This window comes from Microtus pennsylvanicus, chromosome 6, assembly GCF_037038515.1.
Source record: "Microtus pennsylvanicus isolate mMicPen1 chromosome 6, mMicPen1.hap1, whole genome shotgun sequence".
NCBI classification, from domain to species: Eukaryota; Metazoa; Chordata; class Mammalia; order Rodentia; family Cricetidae; genus Microtus; species Microtus pennsylvanicus.
This window is the reverse complement of record NC_134584.1, coordinates 108,723,600-108,743,907: the sequence shown is the minus strand read 5'-3', so window position 1 is coordinate 108,743,907 and position 20,308 is coordinate 108,723,600. Positions and strand designations below refer to the sequence as shown.

The 20,308-nt window shown below is 48.4% G+C and overlaps 1 protein-coding gene across 1 annotated transcript in view; it reads left to right on the top strand.

The window, feature by feature from the left end:
* Nucleotides 1-20,308, top strand: part of Vac14 (VAC14 component of PIKFYVE complex) — a 109,342-nt gene that overhangs the window by 66,684 nt on the left and 22,350 nt on the right. Inside the window, exon 14 of the mRNA XM_075977327.1 lies at nt 1,768-1,900. Within this exon, the coding sequence (XP_075833442.1) occupies nt 1,768-1,900 (133 nt within the window). The remainder of the gene's footprint in view (nt 1-1,767; nt 1,901-20,308) is intronic.

Here is a 20,308-nt window from a genome sequence, read left to right as displayed (position 1 = left end):
TAGCGACAGAGTGGAAACCACCAAGTACTCATTGTTTGATGAATTAACAAATACAATATGGTGTATCCATTGTTTGGCCATAAAAATGAATAAAGAATGGATATACACAACTAGGACAACCCTTGAATATATGTTCCATGAAAGAAACCATTTTGGGTTCCATTTATTCATGCAAAATGTATATGAATTGCATATACATTTGAATGCAAGTGCATATGAATATGCAAGTGTATAGGTAAGGATTTGTTTCCAGGGCTTTGAGAAGAGACTGGGAAGTAAAGGTAATAGAGGATCCCAGTAGAAAAATAGTTAAAGTATTCCACAGTTATTGCTGCTTTCTGTACAGCAAAAAATATTGTGAAAACTTGTAAGTGGTATGCTTTGAAAGGCATACTTTATGTTGCAAGGGTGAGACTAATAAAGCTGTTGTTTTTAACAAAGACGTCCCACTATTAGATTGGGCAGACAGAAATCTCACCATCCTTGTTACCCTTTCCAACACTACAGTTGGAGTTGCCATGCATTGGAAAGGGAGGAAGATGCTGTGGAGAGTATGAATAGCCCACACCAAAACAAGCCCAGCATCCCATTAGCTTCCTCCTGTGCCCTTCATGTTGGGGGCTTCACCGAGGGCATATATGCAGGAGCAGGCTGGAGGAGTGGCGGTGAGGCAGAGCGTGTCTTCAGCCGAGGCCTGTGAGAGAGCAGTGCTGTTTGCTTGCACAGCCATCAGGGCTTTGCAGGCTTCCTGAGAGCCAGCTGAAGAGCACCTTAACCCATTTCCCATGCTAGGCGGGATTCAGACAGGTTGCCCTGTCCACTGGGTATTTGCTGTTCTTAGCCCAGAGCGTGATTTATGTTTTTTCTCAACACTGGGAAAGGAATTTCTCTTGTGCCTCATGGGGAGGTTGCTAGCTTTGCTGACCATGGAGAAGTTGCACCTACCATCTTTTTTTAGGTTGTTTTCATTTTGTTTTGTTGTTTTAGTTTGGTTTGGGGTTTTGTTTTTTGGTTTTTTTTTTTTGGAGGTGGGGACTGTGTTTATTTGGTTTGGTTTTTCAAGACATGGTTTCTCTGTGTAGAGCAGGCTGGCCTCACTCAGAGATCCGCCTGCTTCTACATCCCAAATGCTGGAATTAAAGGCATGTGCCCTCATGCTCAGCTGTCTTTCTAACCTCTTTATTCTCGGACTGGCCACTGATTATCCTTAATTTTGCAAAGCAAACCCCACATGTATCTAATTTGTTGGGATAGTGGGGAGAATTGTGTTCATTTGTTTTTATTTTTAAGATTTATTTTATTTGGTGACATGTATGTGTGTTTAACTATGTGTGGGTTTGTGCATATGAGTACATATTACCATGGAGACTAGAAGATAGTGTCAGGATCCCTGGAGTTATAGGTGGTTTGGGGCTGCCTGGTGTGGGTACTGGAAATCAAACTCAGGTCCTCCGCAACAGCAGTACATGCCCTTAACCACAAAGCCATCTCTCCAGGTCCTGTTTGGTTTTTATTGTAGCACCTAATAGAGGTCTAACCTGTGAGATGTTCACTGAGTGGTATGGGATTACACAGAGGAGTGAACCAGTAAATTGTATGTGCTTGTATGTACCCATAGAGTCCTTGCTTCCAGTCTCTGGCCCTTGATTGGAGATCTTTCTCTCATCTTTTTAAACATAGATCCCTGATATTTACAGTTGTATTCTGTCTCATCATCCTGTAGACACACAATCAGATTAAATCTTGGCTCTGTTTCTTTCTTTGCAGGCACCAAAGGCTTAGAATGCTCTCCTTCCACTCCCACTATGAACTCTTACTTTTACAAGTTCATGATCAACCTTCTGCAGACATTCAGCAGTGAACGAAAGCTCCTGGAAGCCAGAGGCCCATTCATCATCAGGTCAGCCCTGTATGCCTCAGCTTTGACTCTCTTGCTGCATATGGTGGCAAAGTAGCCACCTGCTTTTCTTTCCCCCCCGCCGCCCTTTTCCTGATGTTTGCATTGTTCTTGGAAGGAATGAAGAGGGTTCTTCCCTCACACTAGATTGTGGTACTGCCAACATGAAGCAGGTAGTCCTTGGCATTTCTTTAAAAACTGAGTTAAGTGTTTATTTCTTGGAAGTGTTTTCCCTTCTGGTTAAATATCCTCTCCATAAGTGCCGCCATTGTTCTTTTGAAGAAGAAAGTAAGTGAGCCAGACAGAACATAACATGGACTAGAGCCCAGCTACTAAGTAGCACAGGATTTGGCTAGTTCAGTGAAGCCAAGTTCTTGCATTGAATGAACCCGGTCCTGGACAGGTCTGAGAACTGTCATCCCATGCATAGGACTCCCTCTTTGTTTGTCCTCAGCATCATAAAGCAGCAGCACCAGAAGAGTGCCTGGTGTCACGTTCAGGCTAGTGAAAGCTGGATCAAGAACAGTATTCCTGCAGACTTCCCAACAAAGTCAAATGGAAGAGCCTTGCAGAATGATTCAATGGTCCTAGATGCTCTTTCGCAGTAGATCTTAGGTCTGCTTGTTAAAATCTGCATAGACCTCCGTCTTGACTAGTGGAGTCAAAACCTCAGGGCGATGGGGTTCTTAATGTGGCTGAGGGTGCTTAGGGAGCAGACTGTATTAGTGTGCCTACAAAGGTGTAGGAGCTGGGTACCCCAGCAGAGTCGCAGTTGGCACAGAGAACCTGATGGCAGGAATGCCCATGAAGAGTTTACTTTGCTGTGAGGCTGAACACAAAGTTGAGCAGAGCTCATAGATCCTCTCCTCATCCTCTGGGGACTCAGTACATCAGCATGGCAATTACTTGCTGTTCCAGAGCTCAGTCCCCTCAAGAACTCTGTTGAGTTCTGTCTGAGAGGGCATCAAGACCAGCCTCTAAACCAGGCCTCACTCCACCCAACATAGCTGTAGAGGGTCTCAGCCCTGGGCACTGGCACAGAGAAACAGAGAACCCAGTTAAGTGGGTTTTGGTTTTTTAGGGGGTTTTGGTTGGTTGGTTATTTGGTTTTTGGTTTTTCAAGACAGAGTTTTTTTTAAAACCCTGTAGCTTTGGAGCCTGTCCTAGAATTAGTTCTTATAGAACAGGTTAGCCTCGAACTCAGAGAGATCCGCCTGCCTCTGCCTCCTGAGTGCTAGAATTAAAGACGTACACTGCCACCACCCAGCTTAAGTGGGTTCTTTTATTGTTGTTGTTGTTGTTTTTATTGAGCTGCATATTTTTCTCCACTCACTGCCCTTCCTCCCCCTTCCTCTTCTACCCTCCCCCCATAATCCCCACGCTCCCAATTTACTCGGGAGACCTTGTCTTTTTCTACTTCCCATGTAGATTAGATCCATGTATGTCTCTCTTAGTGTTCTCTTTGTTGTTAAGTGGGTTCTTTTTTTTTTTTTTAAATATTTATTTATTATGTATGCAGTGCTCTGTCAACATGTATCTCTGCAGGCCAGATTTGGGCACCAGATATCATTACAGATGGTTGTGAGTCACCATGTGGTTGCTGGGAATTGAACTCAGGACCTCTGGAAGAGCAGCCAGTGCTCTTAACCTCTGAGCCATCTCTCCAGCCCCCGTTAAGTGGGTTCTTAACCTTACTCAGAGGTCAGTCAGTGAGAGGCGACATGATGGGGAATGATAGGACCAGATTTCTGGTTTGAAAGGTTGCTGTGTTGGGAGAATGAGTTAGAAGGGTCAAGATGGATAGACAGCTGAGATGCTGTGGTCTTGATGGGACTGGCTAACTGTCAAGGGCATGGGCAGCAGCGTGGATTGGGGATGAAGTGCAGAAGGGACAGGGGAAGAGTCGTAATAGCATGCAGGCCCTGAGCCCTGAGAGTATCAGAGTAAAGACAGTAACATGCTTGAGATTGAATTGCTTTGAGAACATCAAAAGTAAAATGTCAAAGCAGCAGTTTGATGCATCAAAGAGAGACCTAGTTCTAAGATGCAAGTCTGGAAATGGATGGTGTAGTCACTCAGTCAACAGATAATTACTCAGCGCCAGTCCTGTGCAAAGTATGGTTCTAGTTGATTCTGCCCTGTAGAGTTTTCATTTAGAGGCAATAAGAGGAGCCAAGTGAAGAAAGGAGTCTGAGGTTGAGTCCTAAGAAGCTTCACATATGCTGACTGGACAAAGGGAGAAGCCAGAAGAGGAAGCTGAGAAGGGCCAGAAAGGTGGAAGGAAGTGGGGGCAAGAGAAACTGGGAGGGTGCAGTGAGGTAAGATGAAGCCTGAAGATCTGGGAGCTGATGCCAAAGCCTGCTCAGCCACAGAGTGAACTCAGGAGATGGGGACAAGACATGGAAAGGAGAAGAGGGAACTTAATGGACAGGCCTGTCTGCAAGGAAGAGGAAAACACTGGCTAGATTAAGGTCAGAGAATGGAATTGAAGACACCCTGGGAACTAAGCTAAAGGACTGAGTCATGAGAAAGGACAGAGAGAATAGTAGGACCACTTCTGATGTCTGAATTCTAAAGGGATGTCCCTGTGGTCTGGAGAGATTGTGAGCCCTTAGTACTGTGGGCATTTGATTTGTTTTTGTTTTTTTTTTTTTTTTTTTCGAGACAGGGTTTCTCTGTGGCTTTGGAGCCTGTCCTGGAACTAGCTCTGTAGACCAGGCTGGTCTCGAACTCACAGAGATCCACCTGCCTCTGCCTCCCGAGTGCTGGGATTAAAGGCGTGCGCCACCACCGCCCGGCCTGTGGGCATTTGAATCAAGGTAATTCTTTGTGCTGGAGCTTAGGATGTTTAAACAGCATCCCCAGCATCTACCCACCGGGTGAATGTAGTGCCTGCCCCCACCGATTTTGGACAATCAAACATGTTCAGAGACTGGGCAGGTAGCTCAGATGTAGAGCATCTGCCCAGTGTGCTTGAGGCCCAAGAATGCACCAGTTGAGAACCACTATTAATCTCGAAATGGCTGAAGTGACAGTAGCGTGATCAATGAGTGCAGGGTCCACTACAGATCGAGTCTTCACCTCATTGGCCAAAAGAGGAAGATGACTATGTGTTCTTGGTTTGTTTGTTTGTTTGTTTTACTCTAGTCCCACATTGGAACACCAAAAATGTAGTTGGTTGTTTTTACTCTTTACTGTTTCGGGCCTGCTATCCAGCTCCCAAATAATTCACACACACAGGTTTATTCTTAATTATAAATGCCCATCCTTAGCTTGGCTTGTTTCTATAGCCAGCCCCTCTCTCTCTCTCTCTCTCTCTCTCTCTCTTTGCTTTTCAAGACAGGGTTTCTCTGTAGAACTTTGGAGCCTGTCCTGGAACTCACTCTATAGACCAGGCTCGAACTCACAGAGATCCGCCTACCTCTGCCTCCCAAGTGCTGGGATTAAAGGCGTGCACCACCACTGCCCCGGCCTATCCAGCTTTTTTTTAAATTATTATTCCATCTGCTACAACAGCTGTTTTCCCCCCATGGAGTTGTATAATTCCAGTTAAGAGATTGAAGCAGACATGAAATATAACACCAGGGACCCACACACATCAGAACAACAGAATATCCTCACATGAATGACAGTTAATGTCATGTGGTTTTCCAGACTGCAGAGGTGTCAGCACTCCTGATGAGAAGTTCTCGTCTGTAGACTCGGGGAACCAGTAGAGAGAGGAGGCTTTAGTAAAGGTAGGAGTAGCCAGCTTGCTCTCTGGAATACAGGGCTGCCCTGGGTTTTCTAGGCCTTGCTAGCTGTAGACTGAGATCTTGAGATAGGAACTTAAGATGCTACCCAGCCTCCCTAGAATTGCACAGAGCAGAAATGCAGGTGCCATGGACATGCTCGGGCCCTACCTGAGACTCCATGAAGCTGGTAGCCAGGCCACTACCATGTTTCTGTTTACAGACTTCAGGCTAGCAAGACTCTGCTGGCTTCTCAGTGTCCCCTTAGTGTCTCAGAATGATGAGAATTCTCGTTTTTCCTTAATGGAAAGTGTGCTTAAGAAGCAGTGTTCCAACCAGCATTGCTTGGAGCTGGGCTGCACACTCCTCACTGCTAATTCAACACCCACTATGTTGTCCCTCTGGAATTGGCGACAGAGCTTGGGACCTCAGGGACTCCTTAACATCTGCATTCTAAGGAACCAGGGGCCTGGACTATGGTCCTAGCCCCTCAAAGGCCTCAAAGGGCCCATGAATTATCTCTCCTTGTCCTGAGGACTGGGAATATCTAGCATGGCAATCACTTGCTGTTCAGAGCTCAGTTCCCTCAAGAACTACACTGGGCTCTGAGAGGTCATCAAGGCAGCCTCCAGACCAGGCCTCACCACACCCAGCACAGCCACGGAGGGTCTCTTAGCCCTAGGTACTGGCACAGCAATCCTTCACTAAGATCTCTCCTTGACCTTTGCTCTAGCCATCCAGCTTGTCTACCACCATGCCCCAAAAACTACCTGAGAACCCGCTGCCCACCAAGCCAATGCCCAGCCACTGCTGACCAGCCCCCTGATCACTACCTCAGATACCCATTGTGGGCTCTGAGGGCACGCAGACCAGGATCTGGCATCACAGACATGCAACTCCCTCCCTGCTTTCATAGTTGCACAGGAGATTAAGGCCTTCAATGAGGTGGGGTGGTTGGCCGCCATCCTGCTCTTCTTTTCATTTTCTTTATAAGTCTTCTCTGTTGATAGCTTTAAAGAGGGAACATGCTCACAGTGTGTGATTCGCAGTTGTTAATCCCAGCACTGGGGAGGCTGAAGTGAGAGGATTGCTGTGAGTTCAAGGCCAGTTTAGGCTACTAGTGACCTAAACAAGCATGAGCTACACTGGCTCAGTTAAGGACATGCTTCGCAAGCAAGCACCAGGACTTGAGTTCATATCCCCAAAACCCACATAAAAGCGGGGCATGGCTCTATGTGCTTGTAACTCCTGTGTTTGGTGTGAGGATAGGTAGAGCCCTGGAACTCACTAGCTGTCTGGACTAGCGGAATTGGTGATCTTCGGGTTCAGTGAGAGACCCTACGTTAATAAATAAGTGTCAAGAGCACTCAAGAAAAGTCCCTGGACATTGGCCTCAGGCCTCCTCATGCCAAAAAAAAAAGAACAGCACGAAGGGCTTGCTAATGGCACACACACTAATGGAGCCACAGGCCTGATGAGCACCACAATCGATGGCTTCTCAACCCTCTCTTTCACTATTCAGTTGTTCCTCTTGTCCTAATTCTGCTCACTGATAGAGATAAAGGTTGCACCTGTGAACAAGTTAGAACCATTATTTGTGCGGTGGTATGATTTGTGGGAAGACAAAGGCACCCAGAGCTTTTGAGAACAAATATCTAGAGGGTTCTCAGCACTGAGAGAATTTTCTCCAGTCTCCTCACCCCAGGTGTTCCCAGACTGCACCTTGACGAGGCAGGCATGGAACACCAGAACTCCAGCTTGACCTCAGTGTCCAACCAGCTCCTTACCTTGTGGACATAGTCATTTAGATCATGAATTGAGATTGAGGGAGCCAGTGGCCCCAGGCCCTAATCTAGGTCTAGGTCCTTCCCTCGGTTTGGTAGTAGGAAAGTTGAGGCCCAGCCCACAGTTGGAGGAAGATGGCACACACAGGGCAGGGTACCCCAGACTTGCGCACACACCCTCAAAGCCTAAGGAAGTGTGTGGCATTTGGAGTAAAGCTTAGATTCTGTCTTAGTTAGGGTTACTATTGCTGTGATAAAACACCATAATCAAAAGCAGTGAGGGAGGAAAGGGTGCGTTTGGCTTACACTTCCAAATCACAGTTCATCATCTAAGGCAATCAGAGCAGGAACTCAAACAGGGCAGGAACCTGAAGGCAGGAGCTGATGCAGAGACCATGGTAGATTACAGCCTGCTTTTCTTACAGAACCCAGAGGTGGGCTCACCAACAGTGGGCTGGGCCCTCCCATCCATCACTAATTAAGAAAATGCCCTACAGGCTTGCCTATAACCCAGTCTTACAGAGGCATTTTCTCAATTGAGTTCCCACCTTTCAGATGATTCTGCCTTGTATTAAGTTGACATAAAAACAAGGCCACTAGCACAGGTTCAAATCCCAATTCCTCTCAATTGTAACCTTTGTAAGCATGTGACATGATTCCAGATCCTTCCTGCTTTGTACATAGAACACAAATGTTAATGAAATGTTAATGGTGCCCATCTAGCCAGTCTACAATGAGATTGAGTCAGCTCAAATGGGTTCCAGCCCCAGTGCTGGTGATATTTGATGGAGAACTGCTCTCCAGCCCCTAACATGAGCATGGCCTCCACTTCCCCTGGTGGTTTGGGGAAAACAGGAACAGGCTTCATTGGAGAGTAGGATAATTAAACCTCGTATCCTAAAGCTAGCTTTGCTGCCCCAGTGGCCAGAGCACCCACCGGCACCCAGCCCGACTGCACTAAACCAACTCTGCCTAAAGTAGGTGTTGATGTGCATTGCCCTCCTCCAGCTTCTTCCCACCCTCCATGCTAATGCTAGCTGAACAAATCCAGCCCTTGTCTGCCTGTGAACCACCCCACTTATACACAGGAGAAAAGGAAAGGAGGGAGAAAAGCTAGCCTCTTTGATAAGCTGTGATATGAACTCTGGCGTAACCCAACAGCTGTGATCTTTACAAGCCCGCTTCTGTGCTGGGAAGTAGCAAGTCTGAAGACACTCCACTCTGCCTGCCAACAGGGCCTCTGGCCAGCCTCCTTTGGCTCCATCAACTGTGAGTTTTCCCCTCCTCTTCCTCCCTGCTGCCTTGCAAAGAGCACTTGCCAGAGAATGCTTTCATTTTTAACAAGCCGCTGTGTGCTGTGAATGCAAGGTCTGCAGCTCAGCTGCCCAGTTGATGGTAGAGAAGTCTCAAGCACCCTCCCAGGGCCAAAGGTGCCCCTAGGATGAGGCAGGTATCCAGAAAGGATGATCCAAGACCCAAGTAGGAAAGGAACATGGTCATAAGATGTCCTTCCAAGACACCCATCATGAGGCTTCATTCTTGTCCTGCTCTCCCCACCCTATGCAGATAGGCATGACAGCCCCTCCCAAACAATCCTAAACACATGTTCCTACTAATTTCATACTGCCTCCCCCATCCCCTAGCACCCTGGGTTTGCTTATGAGCCCTCTGTCATGAAGAGGAGAATTGATTGGCCACTGAGGTAGGTGGTAGAGCTGGCCAGACAGACACTAGGGAGAAAGGTGTCAGGAGCCACTCTTTGATTCCATTAACTGGGAAATTCCACTAAGCAGCTCATGTGAGTTAACCACCCCTACCTTCAAGCCCAATTCCTCCGTATGCCCCAGGACCTCCCACTCCCCCCACCCCCCGGGTATTACCCCAGTCTCTGGAATCCCTTTTCCTGGAGACATCCTCCCCTTCAGCCTGTGAGTCTTTGTAGTTACCACCTCACCTGTTGGGGCATGGATCTGGCTCCCAAAAGCTCACTGTGCTATGCTGATAGCAGACAAAGTGTCAAGACCTGCTGTCCTATTAAACTGGCATTTCAGAAGAGCATGCTTGGCTCTGGTCCCGCTTCCAAGAGTGGTCTAAGGAGCACCAATCAGCTCTTTTCCTGTTGCCCTTTAATGATTGCCTTCATTTGCTCAAAACAAAAATTACCGCAGCAAACACACACCAATCTCAATCTGCCTGAAAGAAAAGATCCTGATCCTCCTACTGGGCTTGCAAGTGGAATTTGATCTTTTATTAGTTTGCAGCCATATTGAGTGGGTCCCCAGCTGAGGGAAGGAGACAGGACATTGGACAGAACTGAAGGAAACCTCCTAACATCTGACACCCTACTGAGGAGAAGCTTCTCTTCTTGCCAGCTTTAATTAAAGTTGCCCAGCTCCTTGTATGAATCCTCTAGAGCTTTCCCCGTTTGGGCCCCCCACCCAGCCAACCCTGAGCAGGGGCTGGGGAAGTGAGTTTTTGTTTGGACTCAAAGCAGCAAAGGGGAGTGTTCAGCAGAAGCCACTTTGCATACCCAGCCCTCAACCTCAGATCTAACTGGAGACAATTCTGTGATGGTGGAAGTGGTACCCAGACCCAGGAGTCCAATCTGACACAGACAGGGAAAAAGATGCTTCATAAGGCACAACATGCAGGTACCCTGAGCCAGGCCAAGTGACTAGCATCCCAGCCTAGAAACGGTCTGGAGCTGGGCCCTTCCTGCTCCTCCGAGCAGTCCCCATGCCCAGCATACCCACTGGCACTCCCTGTGAGAGAGCTGTCTTTTCTTCTGGAAAATGGAAACCACATGTGATGGGCCTTGTTAGGCCAGGCTGGGATTGATTAGGTCCTCCTGGGGGCTGGGGGGAGGAGCAGAGCACTGGCCAGAGGGAGCCTGGGACTTCAAAGGATGGCACCCCCACATGCTCTGAGCAAGGCTGTGTGTCAGGAGGTTAAAGACCACAGGTGCCAGGCAGAGAGAGGCCATGTGTCCTTCAGGGTAACCACAGCCCAAACAGCCAAGCTCCCCCTAAGCCAACTATATGCCACAGTTTCCAAGAGGCCCTGGCAGGAGGGGAAGATTCAGCAGCAAATTGGTGGGAAAGTTGCTCAGCTTAGAGCCCACTCCATGGATGTGCAGTATTGGGCTCCTCGCTACAGAGATGTGTCACCTGCTTGCCCCCCTCCAGTCTCCTACATAGTACCTACTTTATAGTCCATACACCTGAGAGCTCAGCCCACAGCCAGGCAGCTGGCAGGATGGAGGGTGATTAGAAAGTGTGGTTTTCAGGGCTGAAAACTTGATAATGAATTTCAGTCTGAAGCTCCTGAGCGTGTTTCCAGATGGACTTGCAACACTCTCTGGATCTGTTTAGACTTTACCTAAGTGTGCCAGGAAACTTACAAAGTTTTGACGTTGGTAACTCAGACAGCTTGGTGAATTAACAAGCAACTAAAAGTGTATCCTAGTGTAGAATCTTAAAAAAAAAAAATAGCATTGGAATTGGCCCCTGGAAATCATGTTGCATCCTCCTGCCTTCCTGGCATGAAAGCCAGGACAGACGAGTGGGGTCCTTAGTGTCCAAGTGCTCGTAAACTCCTGGAAAGACAGCTCCGGATGCACCCTGTCCATCCATTGTATGATGTTCCTCAGGAAGCCTTCCTTTTTTCCTGCTATCAAGTCAGCACACGTTTCCTAGGGCTGCCTTTGGCACAGACCCTTGTGAGGCTCTCCCGTCTTGTCCCTCACATGATTGCTATTAGCACATAGGAATTTCACAGAGCCTCCCGCACTTTGGGCCCTGACTTTGGAAGGTTTCTCTCTTATGCATATGTGAAAGGCCTAGACTAGCTGCCCCTTTCAGAAAAGGTGAGGCCTCTTCTTAGAGCATGGGTGATAACCATTGGAAAGGCTTGGGAATTGTGGTGCCAAACTCTTGCCTCAGACAGTGACCATAGAAGGCAATCCACAGGGAAGGTCAGGCCAAGTGCCTCTCCATAATGCAGCCTGGGAAGGCCCTTGGGATCTGAAGTGGACAATGGAACTTTCTATAAAGTTGATTGCCTCAGCCCAGGAGATTGTAGGCTTTTGGTCTGTTACTGTTGTCATCATCTTTGTGGCTTTTTTTTTAATGTCCCTATAACAGTAGAGCACTTTCCCACCCTTCACTGTCGGACTTGGAATGTGATCTGCAAGAGGGTGGACCCCAGAGCTGAGGTTCCCCAGATGTGGGAACTCGTTTACAAGAAAGGGAACGTGGTTGTCAGGATAGTGAGATGTTACCTGTGAACACTAGCAGGGGGGCTCAAAGACCCCATGATGCCTCGGTGCACCCACCAGGAACTTTATTCAGCCTACAGAGCCCAGAAGGCATACCTGGCAAGAGCCAGAAAACTCATGTTGCCCTTCCCTGAGAAGTGCAGTGGCTGTCCACACCTAAAAGCCCATGTCTCCCCATTTCCACACCAGGGCCAGACTCTATATTCAGAAGCAGCTGTGCCCTCTGCTCTCGTAACACCCCCTTTTGTCGGCCCATAGAGCACTAGAGACCCTCCTGACATGGCTACCTTCAGGCTCTTCTTTATCTTGTGTGGCTCTAGTGGCTGCCGTCCTTTCAGGTAGAAGTAAATTGCTTAGCTGGTCTGTTTGTTTCTCCCAGTCTGTCTCCCAGGCCCTCCTGTCCTCCACTCTTCCGTCCCCACTCCCTGTCCCTGGTGAGCCAGGCTAGTTTCCTTGAGCCTCCCTGGCATTTTGACAGTGTTTGTCTTGGTCAGAAGCTGACTGTTGCTCAAGAGGACACGTCTCATCCCTTCCTCCCAGGTCACATATTTTCCCCCGACTTACCGCAGTTCTCTGAGTCCTCCACATCGGCCCCTCTCATTCCGGAGCTATACTGAGGTGGATTCAAGAGGAGTCTGGTCAGCTGTTATTTTTTCCCTAGGTTCCCATCAGTTGCATGTGAGCTGTGTTTTGAGCCTGGACTCTCACTCTTGCCTTCCAGATGCTGCTTTTTCAAGAGCAAAATTTTTATCTCTTTCTCCACACCCGAACCCAGCCACTCCACATCCTGAGTTCCCCACACTGTGTGTGCTTTTTCTTTAGCCTTATCACCAGTGAATCCGTGGCCTCAGGCAGGTTCTTCTCACACTCTTTGCCTGGCTGGTCCTTCTTGCTACCCCAAAGAGTTGATTTGGAGACTCTATCCTTTGCCAAGAAGTTCCAACTTGATTTTAGCTTGATTTTGTTATTTCTGGTGAAACTCCCTTTCTTATTGCCTCAGTTTATGTGGATTGGTCTTTCTTCCCTCTCCTGCCAGCATAACAGCCTTCCCTCCATCTGTGCTGTGATGCCTTTAAGGAAAATATACTACCGAAAGTACCGAAAGTACGTGTGGCGTAGGCTTGTAATCTAGGACTTCCTGAGTTCAAGGCCAAATTGGGCTACATAGAGAGACCCTGTCTCAAACACAAAAAGTACATAAACCATAAGTATATTATGGGTCAGCTAATTTTCACTAGTTGTCCCATGCATGGGATGCGCATTCCGATGAGAAGTAGAGCCGTCTAGCCCTGGCCAGGCCCTTCATGTGTTTACAGAATTTGCCTACCTGCCCTACGCCAAGTAGCCCCTCCCAGCCTTCTGGAGGTTCTGAGCATCATCTAGTTTGTATTCTCTTATAAAGCCCGGCTTCTCTTGATCACACTGAGACTGTGCAGTTCCTGTGTTGGCTGTAGCATTCATTCACATCTCCAAAGGGTCTTCCACGGTGTGAAAACGCCATCACTTACTGTCTTTCTGAGTACTGATGGACTTGTCAAGTCTTTTCATTCAGCGTGATGTGGAATAGTGCTGCTGTGAATGTGTGACCTTGCGCATGTCTTTTGGGGCACATGTATTCCTAGACAGAACATACACACATTCTTGTTAGGCTTACACCTAGGGATTGTGGGGCATTCACAGTTCTAGGAATGCTCTGTAGAGTACTCGCCCCGCATCTGTCCCATCAGCAAGGTGGTCTTCATCATGCCTTTGATTCTAGCAGTTCTTGTAGCATTGTGCTTGCCTCATCTTGTCCTCAAGACTGCTGGAGCAGAACAACTGCCGTAGCTTATCTGCCCTCTGGACATCCTGCTCGTGTCCCTTTTCCAGGGGTCCCCAGTGGTTCTCTTAGTGGTCTGTGGAGAGGTCTGTGTATGCTCTGAATCAGAGCTTTTCCCACATGCATTCACTGTGGTTACTAGTCCTGTGGCGTGCCTTATCACTTTTAACATCTAGGTAATGCACTTTCCTTTATAGTTGGCATGTGTAGTGATTCGCATGTGTTCATGAAGGGTTTAGAGGCTCCTAGGACCATCCCATAATAGAGCTGCCCATTTCCAGCTTATGCTTATGAGGCATTCCCTGTGAGCTGGACACAGAACTCTGTCATCTAAAACCCACAGGCATTATTTCTTTGCTCAGGCCAAGGACCTAGAAAAAAAAACTAATCAGCCTTGTTTGGGTCTTTTGAGTCAGAAACATGGCCACCGCATAATGTAGCCATCATGTCTCCGAAGGGCCTGGTCTAGAGGAGACCCCTGACTGGGATAGACAGTGACAGGAGTGGGCTGTGGGGTTCTGGGAGGAGTACCCTGACCAAATCTCTCACAGCGTAGGGAGCAGCAGATCTCCACGGGAAAGGAACAACTTAGGGGAAGATGCTGGGCAGTCCAGAACAGATGAATGGCTGCCTTCCTGAACTGTGTTCTTTCTGTACAATTCTGGCCATGCAAGGAATTGAACCTGAGGCATTTCACACGCCTGTGCTCTCCCACTGATGTGCTTTCCTAGCCTTGAATTTGTTTTGTCTGTGCATGTTCATGTGTGCACGTAGGTGTGGGTGTGCGTATTATGTGTATGGAGACCAGAGATGAACATCGGGTATCTTCTATTCTCCGTTTTTTTTCCTGAGACAGTGTCTCTCCAGGACTCTGGCACTCGCCAGTTGTATAGACTGGCTGCCCACCAAGCCACAGGGATCCTACTGTTGTCTCGGTTCCCCTCTCTATCCTAGCCCCCAGCACTGGTATTACAGGTGCATGCTGCCTGGCCCAGCTTTCAAATCTATTTAATTTAGGTGGTTGGTTGAGTTTTTAGAGGCAGAGTCACGGGGTGCCCAGGCTGGCCTCGAATTTACTGGGTAGACAAGGCTGACCTTGAACTTCTGGTCTTCTGCCTGCATCTCCCAAGTGTTAGAATTATAAGCATGTACTACCTTGCCTGACTTTAAGGTTTTTTAAGTAAAGTAAAAAAGAGAGACATAACTACCTGCTACCTGTGAGGATTAAATGAAACAGAACAGAGAGACAGGCATCGTGATAGTGTTGTGTCAGGAGCAGCCACAGAGGCTCAGGCGATTGGTGGGTGTTCATATTGCTGAGTCCAACCTCCTTACTGCCCTTGCTGCTCCCTTGACCTCTCTCTCTCTCTCTCTCTCTCTCTCTCTCTCTCTCTCTCTCTCTCTCTCTCTCTCCTGGAACTTGCTATGTAGACTAGACTGGCCTCAAACTCACAGAGATGCTCCTGCCTCTGCCTTCAGAGTGCTAGGATTAAAGGCATGTGACACCACTCACAGCTTTGATCTTACATTTTTAAAAATAAAAATAACAAATAAAGTGGCTTAGCTGGTAAAAGCTCCAGAAACTTGACAACCTAAATTCAGTCCCCAGATCCGAGATCCATCTGAAGGTTAGGTTGCCCTCTAACCTCCACATACAGTGCCCCCTTCTCTTTTGCACCTCTCTCTCTCTCTCTCTCTCTCTCTCTCTCACACACACACACACACACACACACACACAAATAATAATAAATAAGATTTTTGAAAAATTAAAAGAGGGCCAACAAGATTGCTAGGCAGGTAAAAGCATTTGCCAGGCAAACATGGTGACCTGAATTCAATCCCTGAAAGCCACATAAAGGTGGACTTCCACACATGTGCCCCAGCACATGCACTCCTACATACACTTCATACATACATACACAGTAATAATAAATTAATAAAATAAGGGCATGGTGCACACACCTGTGATCCCAGCACTCAGGAGACTAAGGAAAGAGGATCATGTTCAAGGCCAACCTGGCCTACAAAGAAAGGCCATAGCCCCTCACCCCTGAAAAAAATTAATAAAGTTAGTGTACAAGCAAGGACAGAGTTGGTTTTTATTAAAGCCACAACGTCAGTGGTTAGAGCCACATCCTTTCCCCAGAAGTGGCCCTCCCTCCCATCCTCATAGCTGGCTCATGTTCCTCCTGTCAGGCCCCAGCTACATGACAGAATAGCTCATTCGGGTCCTCTCAGCACCAAAGCCCTCAACAGGTATCCTAGGCTTGAATTTCACTAGACCAGTGTGATCAGAGAGCACCAGAACCTTACTGTCCTGGCACGGGCCTTTGCCTGGTCTAGGAAGCTGTGTGATCATCCTGGGCACAGATGAGGAGCTCTTTATGGGACCAGAATCTAAGACAATGGGGAGGCAGCCCCAACAGACCCTGTGGTCTGGATTTAGATGCCATTGCAAGGAGTGGAAGCAAGGCCAGTGAAGCTCCGTGGTACTGGCGGAGGGACTGCCTCTTCCCTCCATCCCTCCAAGAAAGCAAAGCGGAGTAAAGCAATGTGTGTGACCCAGAGGGACCCCTGCCCCGGGACAGCATGGGAGCAGGCACTGAGGAGGTGGTCAGGGGTGTGGGCAGCACACAGGGAAGGCCAGCACCTCCCCTTCACTAGCAACACTGCACTTGTTAGAGACTGGGAACACTGGTGCTAGCGGAGCCAGCTTCGTGTCCCTTTCCACACTGTGCCCCCAATGCCCCCAAAGCCCCAGGCCATTACTGAAGAGGATACCACAAGAGTCTCAGGCAACTGCCAGAGGGTCCTTAAGGGTCAGCAGGGTTCTTTTTTGTAAATCTGTGTGTGTGCAGGTACACGCATTCCATGGTGTGTGTGGATGTCAGAGGTCAACCTTGGGTGTAAGTCCTTGCTCTCCACCTTGCTTTTTAAGCTAATCTGTGAGCTTCTAGTGATTCTTGTGTCTCCATCTCCCATCTCACCATATAGGAATGTTGTGATTACAGAGGCATGCTACCATCCAAACTCAGGTATCCATGCTTACATAGCAAGCACTATACACTGAACCATCCCCCAATCCTCAGCTAGTTCTTTAACAAAAGCAGGAAACTGAAGTTCTTATTTTTAAGTAACTGTTCACTTGTGGAGCCCGGGATGGGCCCTCACAGCCCCGCCTCCATAGTCCCAAGGAGGGTGTGGTGCAGCAGCGAGGTAGAGGGGATTCGAGAGCCCGGATAGTTGGAGAAGAGGGCTCACCTAGCTGGAGGCAGGATCAGAGATTCCCTCAGTACAGCAGTCTGTTCTATGAATACCATAGGCCCCACAGCAGCTCTGAACTGTGGTGCCCATCTACACCAAGGTAGCCGTAGTGGCACAGGTAGACAAGTGACAAGAAAGGAATGCCACACGGTGTTGTGACTGCTCCGAAGAAGGAAGTGCTGGTACGTGGTTATGACAGGGTATGCAGCTTGGAGCCAGTAGGGAAAGGATGCCCTGCAGCTTCCACAAAGCCAGAAAGATGTGACCTGGAACTGATGTTTTCTCCAAGCATAAAAGTGCCCTAGTTTTCCCTCTCCTCGGGCCTTGATGAAGCTCTGCCAAGACTAGCTTTTAAAGGCTGCCTGAAATGTGGTTTGAAGCCAAAAATCTATAGAGCCAGTGCATTTGTGACCTTGTTGAGAGTGCTTACTGAGGAAAATCAAGGGGTGTGATGGGGGTAGGACACTCCTTTTATAAATTTAAATAAAAAGATTATTTGGTCCATCCCCACTCCAGTTCCTATCCCCACCTCTTTCCCACCTGACTACTGACTCCAGCCTCACAGCACCCACGTCTCCCATTCATCCGCACCCTTCCCCCACCTCCAATCCCTCATGCTCCCCCAGGCATCATCAGTAAAAATACTAATGGGTAAAAATAAGGAGCCCAGTGATGGCCCTGGAAATTAGGCCACAGCTGTCAGGCCAGGCAGGAGCCCTCAGTTTGAGAACGAAACTACTAGGAGCAAGTGCAAGAGGCCCTCCCCAGCTCTGTAAGGGCACAAGAGACTCTACCCAGCATCGGTATGGTGCTATTGCTACTGCTGGCCCAGAGAACACTAAGCAGCCATTCGTCTCTGAGCAGACCTGTCCTGTGTCCTTGCCAGTGTCGGGCCTGGTGCCCATTGCAGTAAGCAGTGCTAGTCCCTGCCCTCTGGGGTTAGTCATGATCACAAGCAATAGCATCACAGTATGATGGTACTTTGTGGGAGCAGATGGGGTGGGGGTAGGGTGCCTAGGGAGTGGAAGAGCCCCGGAAAGCTTCCAGAAAAAAAATGATGCCTGAGCTGAGCCATGAAATGTCAGTAAGACTCAGTGGGAGTAGGAAAGCAGAGGTGCTCCTGACCCTAAGCCCAAGGCCCCAAAATGACCTGTGTATGACTGAAAGGAGAGGGAGCCCAGAAGGAAGAGGGGGGCACAGGCTGGCTGCTTCACAAGTGGCTCTGTAGTACCCAGTGAGCCACTAAAGGGGTAGAGCCTGGTTCAGAGGTGTCCTTCCACCCAAATGGGATGAATAAGTCCCTCTAAGAATCTGCCACCTCAAGCCACCCTGAAGCATACAGGATGGGCTGCAGGTATGCATGAGGCTCAAGTGAATAATTGGCTTCCTTTCATGCCTCTAGAACTTCCAGTGAAGCAGAAGGCATGTGGGCCCAGAGCCTGCCAGGAGAGAGTTGAAAGAAATGGAGGGGCTCGCTCATCCGCTGTAGCAGCTGCAGCCTTTCACACACACACACACACACACACACACACACACACACACACACACACACACACACACCACTCTGCTGACACACACACACACACACACACCACTCTGCTGTTAGTGTCATAAAACACCAGAGGTTAGTCAGGAAGATGATGCAGACAGCTTGCTCGACAAGGAACCTTGCTGCATTCTAGGCAATCCCGTGTTCTTGGGAGAGAAAATTTAAACAAATCATCTGAACTAAGCTTTAAACCTTGACAACCTGAGTATGTGACATCCTGAGTGTGAGGGACTCTTCATGGATGCTGGTTTCAGCCAGTTCTCTCCAGGTCCCTCTGAATTTAGACTTTTCTTCACCCAGTCATCGCTCCTGAGGAGAGCCCATTTCCTTCCTGTCCCATGGCCGAGCCCTTCCTTTCAGATGAATCGAGGTCTGCCTCTCCTTTCCTGAAGGAGACCTCTGTCGGAAGCCTGTTGACAAGTCCCAGAGATCCCTTCCTTCCACATGCCCTTGAAGCCTGAGTGGCTGCCCCAGTCCAACTCCTCCTGCTTCTCCCAACCCCCACCCTTACCCCCCCAGCCGCATGATAATTGATTTCTTACATCTTCCACTGTGTGCTTCATCTGAGAGCACTCCATTTCCTGACCCTCCACAGGAAAACCTGTCTGTCCTTTTCCTGGGGGAAGCCCCGAGGAAGAAACGTAACCAGTCCTCCCCTTCCCTTCTCATTCAGCAATGATGCGTAGAGGGCAAATCTCCTACCACCTAAAGTCCAGGCCCCTCAGAACTGTGGCTGTTGTTACAGCCACAAGAGAAGCTTGTCAAATGTTCCCTGTCTCTGACCTAACTCCACAGATAAGTATCTGTGGCCACAGCTTTGGGAAGTGGGTCACAACCTGTTTGATTCCTGTGGTTTTTTAAGGACCGACTCAGCGTCTCCTCACCATGTACAGCCACAGTCCCTTCTTCAGGCTGCTGATCAGTATCCAGGTGAGAAAAGACAGACATTAAAGATATCGAGCAAACAAGGAGAGGCAGTTCTAGCCAACCATGGTCTGTGGGCTTGATGGAACGCTTTCCTCAGACACACCACCTGTGACCTGAGGTTTTCCCACCTGCCTCCCACCCTTCTTGTTTGCCATGACTTGGCTCTTGCCAACCACTCAGAAAGGCCCCTTTATGCTTAAAATTAGGAGAAATTGAACAAGACAGAAGCAAAATTTAATTTTTCATCCTTGTTTTTCTGTGTGTATGTTGTATATGTTGGGCGTGAGGTGTGGAGTTGGAGGACAACTTGTAGGAATCAGTGCTCTCCTTCCACTTTGTAAGAATGGAGACAGAGGGGCTGGAGAGATGGCTCAGAGGTTAAGAGCATTGCCTGCTCTTCCAGAGGTCCTGAGTTCAATTCCCAGCAACCACATGGTGGCTCACAACCATCTGTAATGGGGTCTGGTGCCCTCTTCTGGCCTGCAGACATACACACAGACATGATAGATAGATAGATAGATAGATAGATAGATAGATAGATAGATAGATAGATAGATAGATAGATAGATAGATAGATAGAAAGAAAGAAAGGAGACAGAGCTGGGGTCACCAGTTTTGGCAACAAGCACCCCTACCCGCTGCACCTTCTCACTAGCCCAAAAGTGGTATTTAAATAGCACACATAAGGGTGGCCTGCCAGGAACAAGCTGTGGCTGCATTTAGCCTTTCGGAGTGTCATGCACCGAAATAACCAGGACATTTGCGTGAGGTGGATGGGTGCTCCCAGTGAAGATGGGGCCTCAACTCCATTGATAAGACTTTCCTTATTTGTTCAGTTCTATTTCAGGAGAAAGCCTCCCCTTGTAGTAGGCTCTCCTGCCTCCATGTGGAGCCTGGCCTTTCCCCACTCGTATTATGCTAATCACTCCTTGCAAACAGGCAGACTTTGTAGGAGGTTTGCCTGGCTTTAGATGAAACATACGCCTTTGAAGCAAAGAGCCACAGTAGCTAAAAATACCATTTCCCGGCTGTTGATCCTCTCATTTGTAAAATGCATGTTT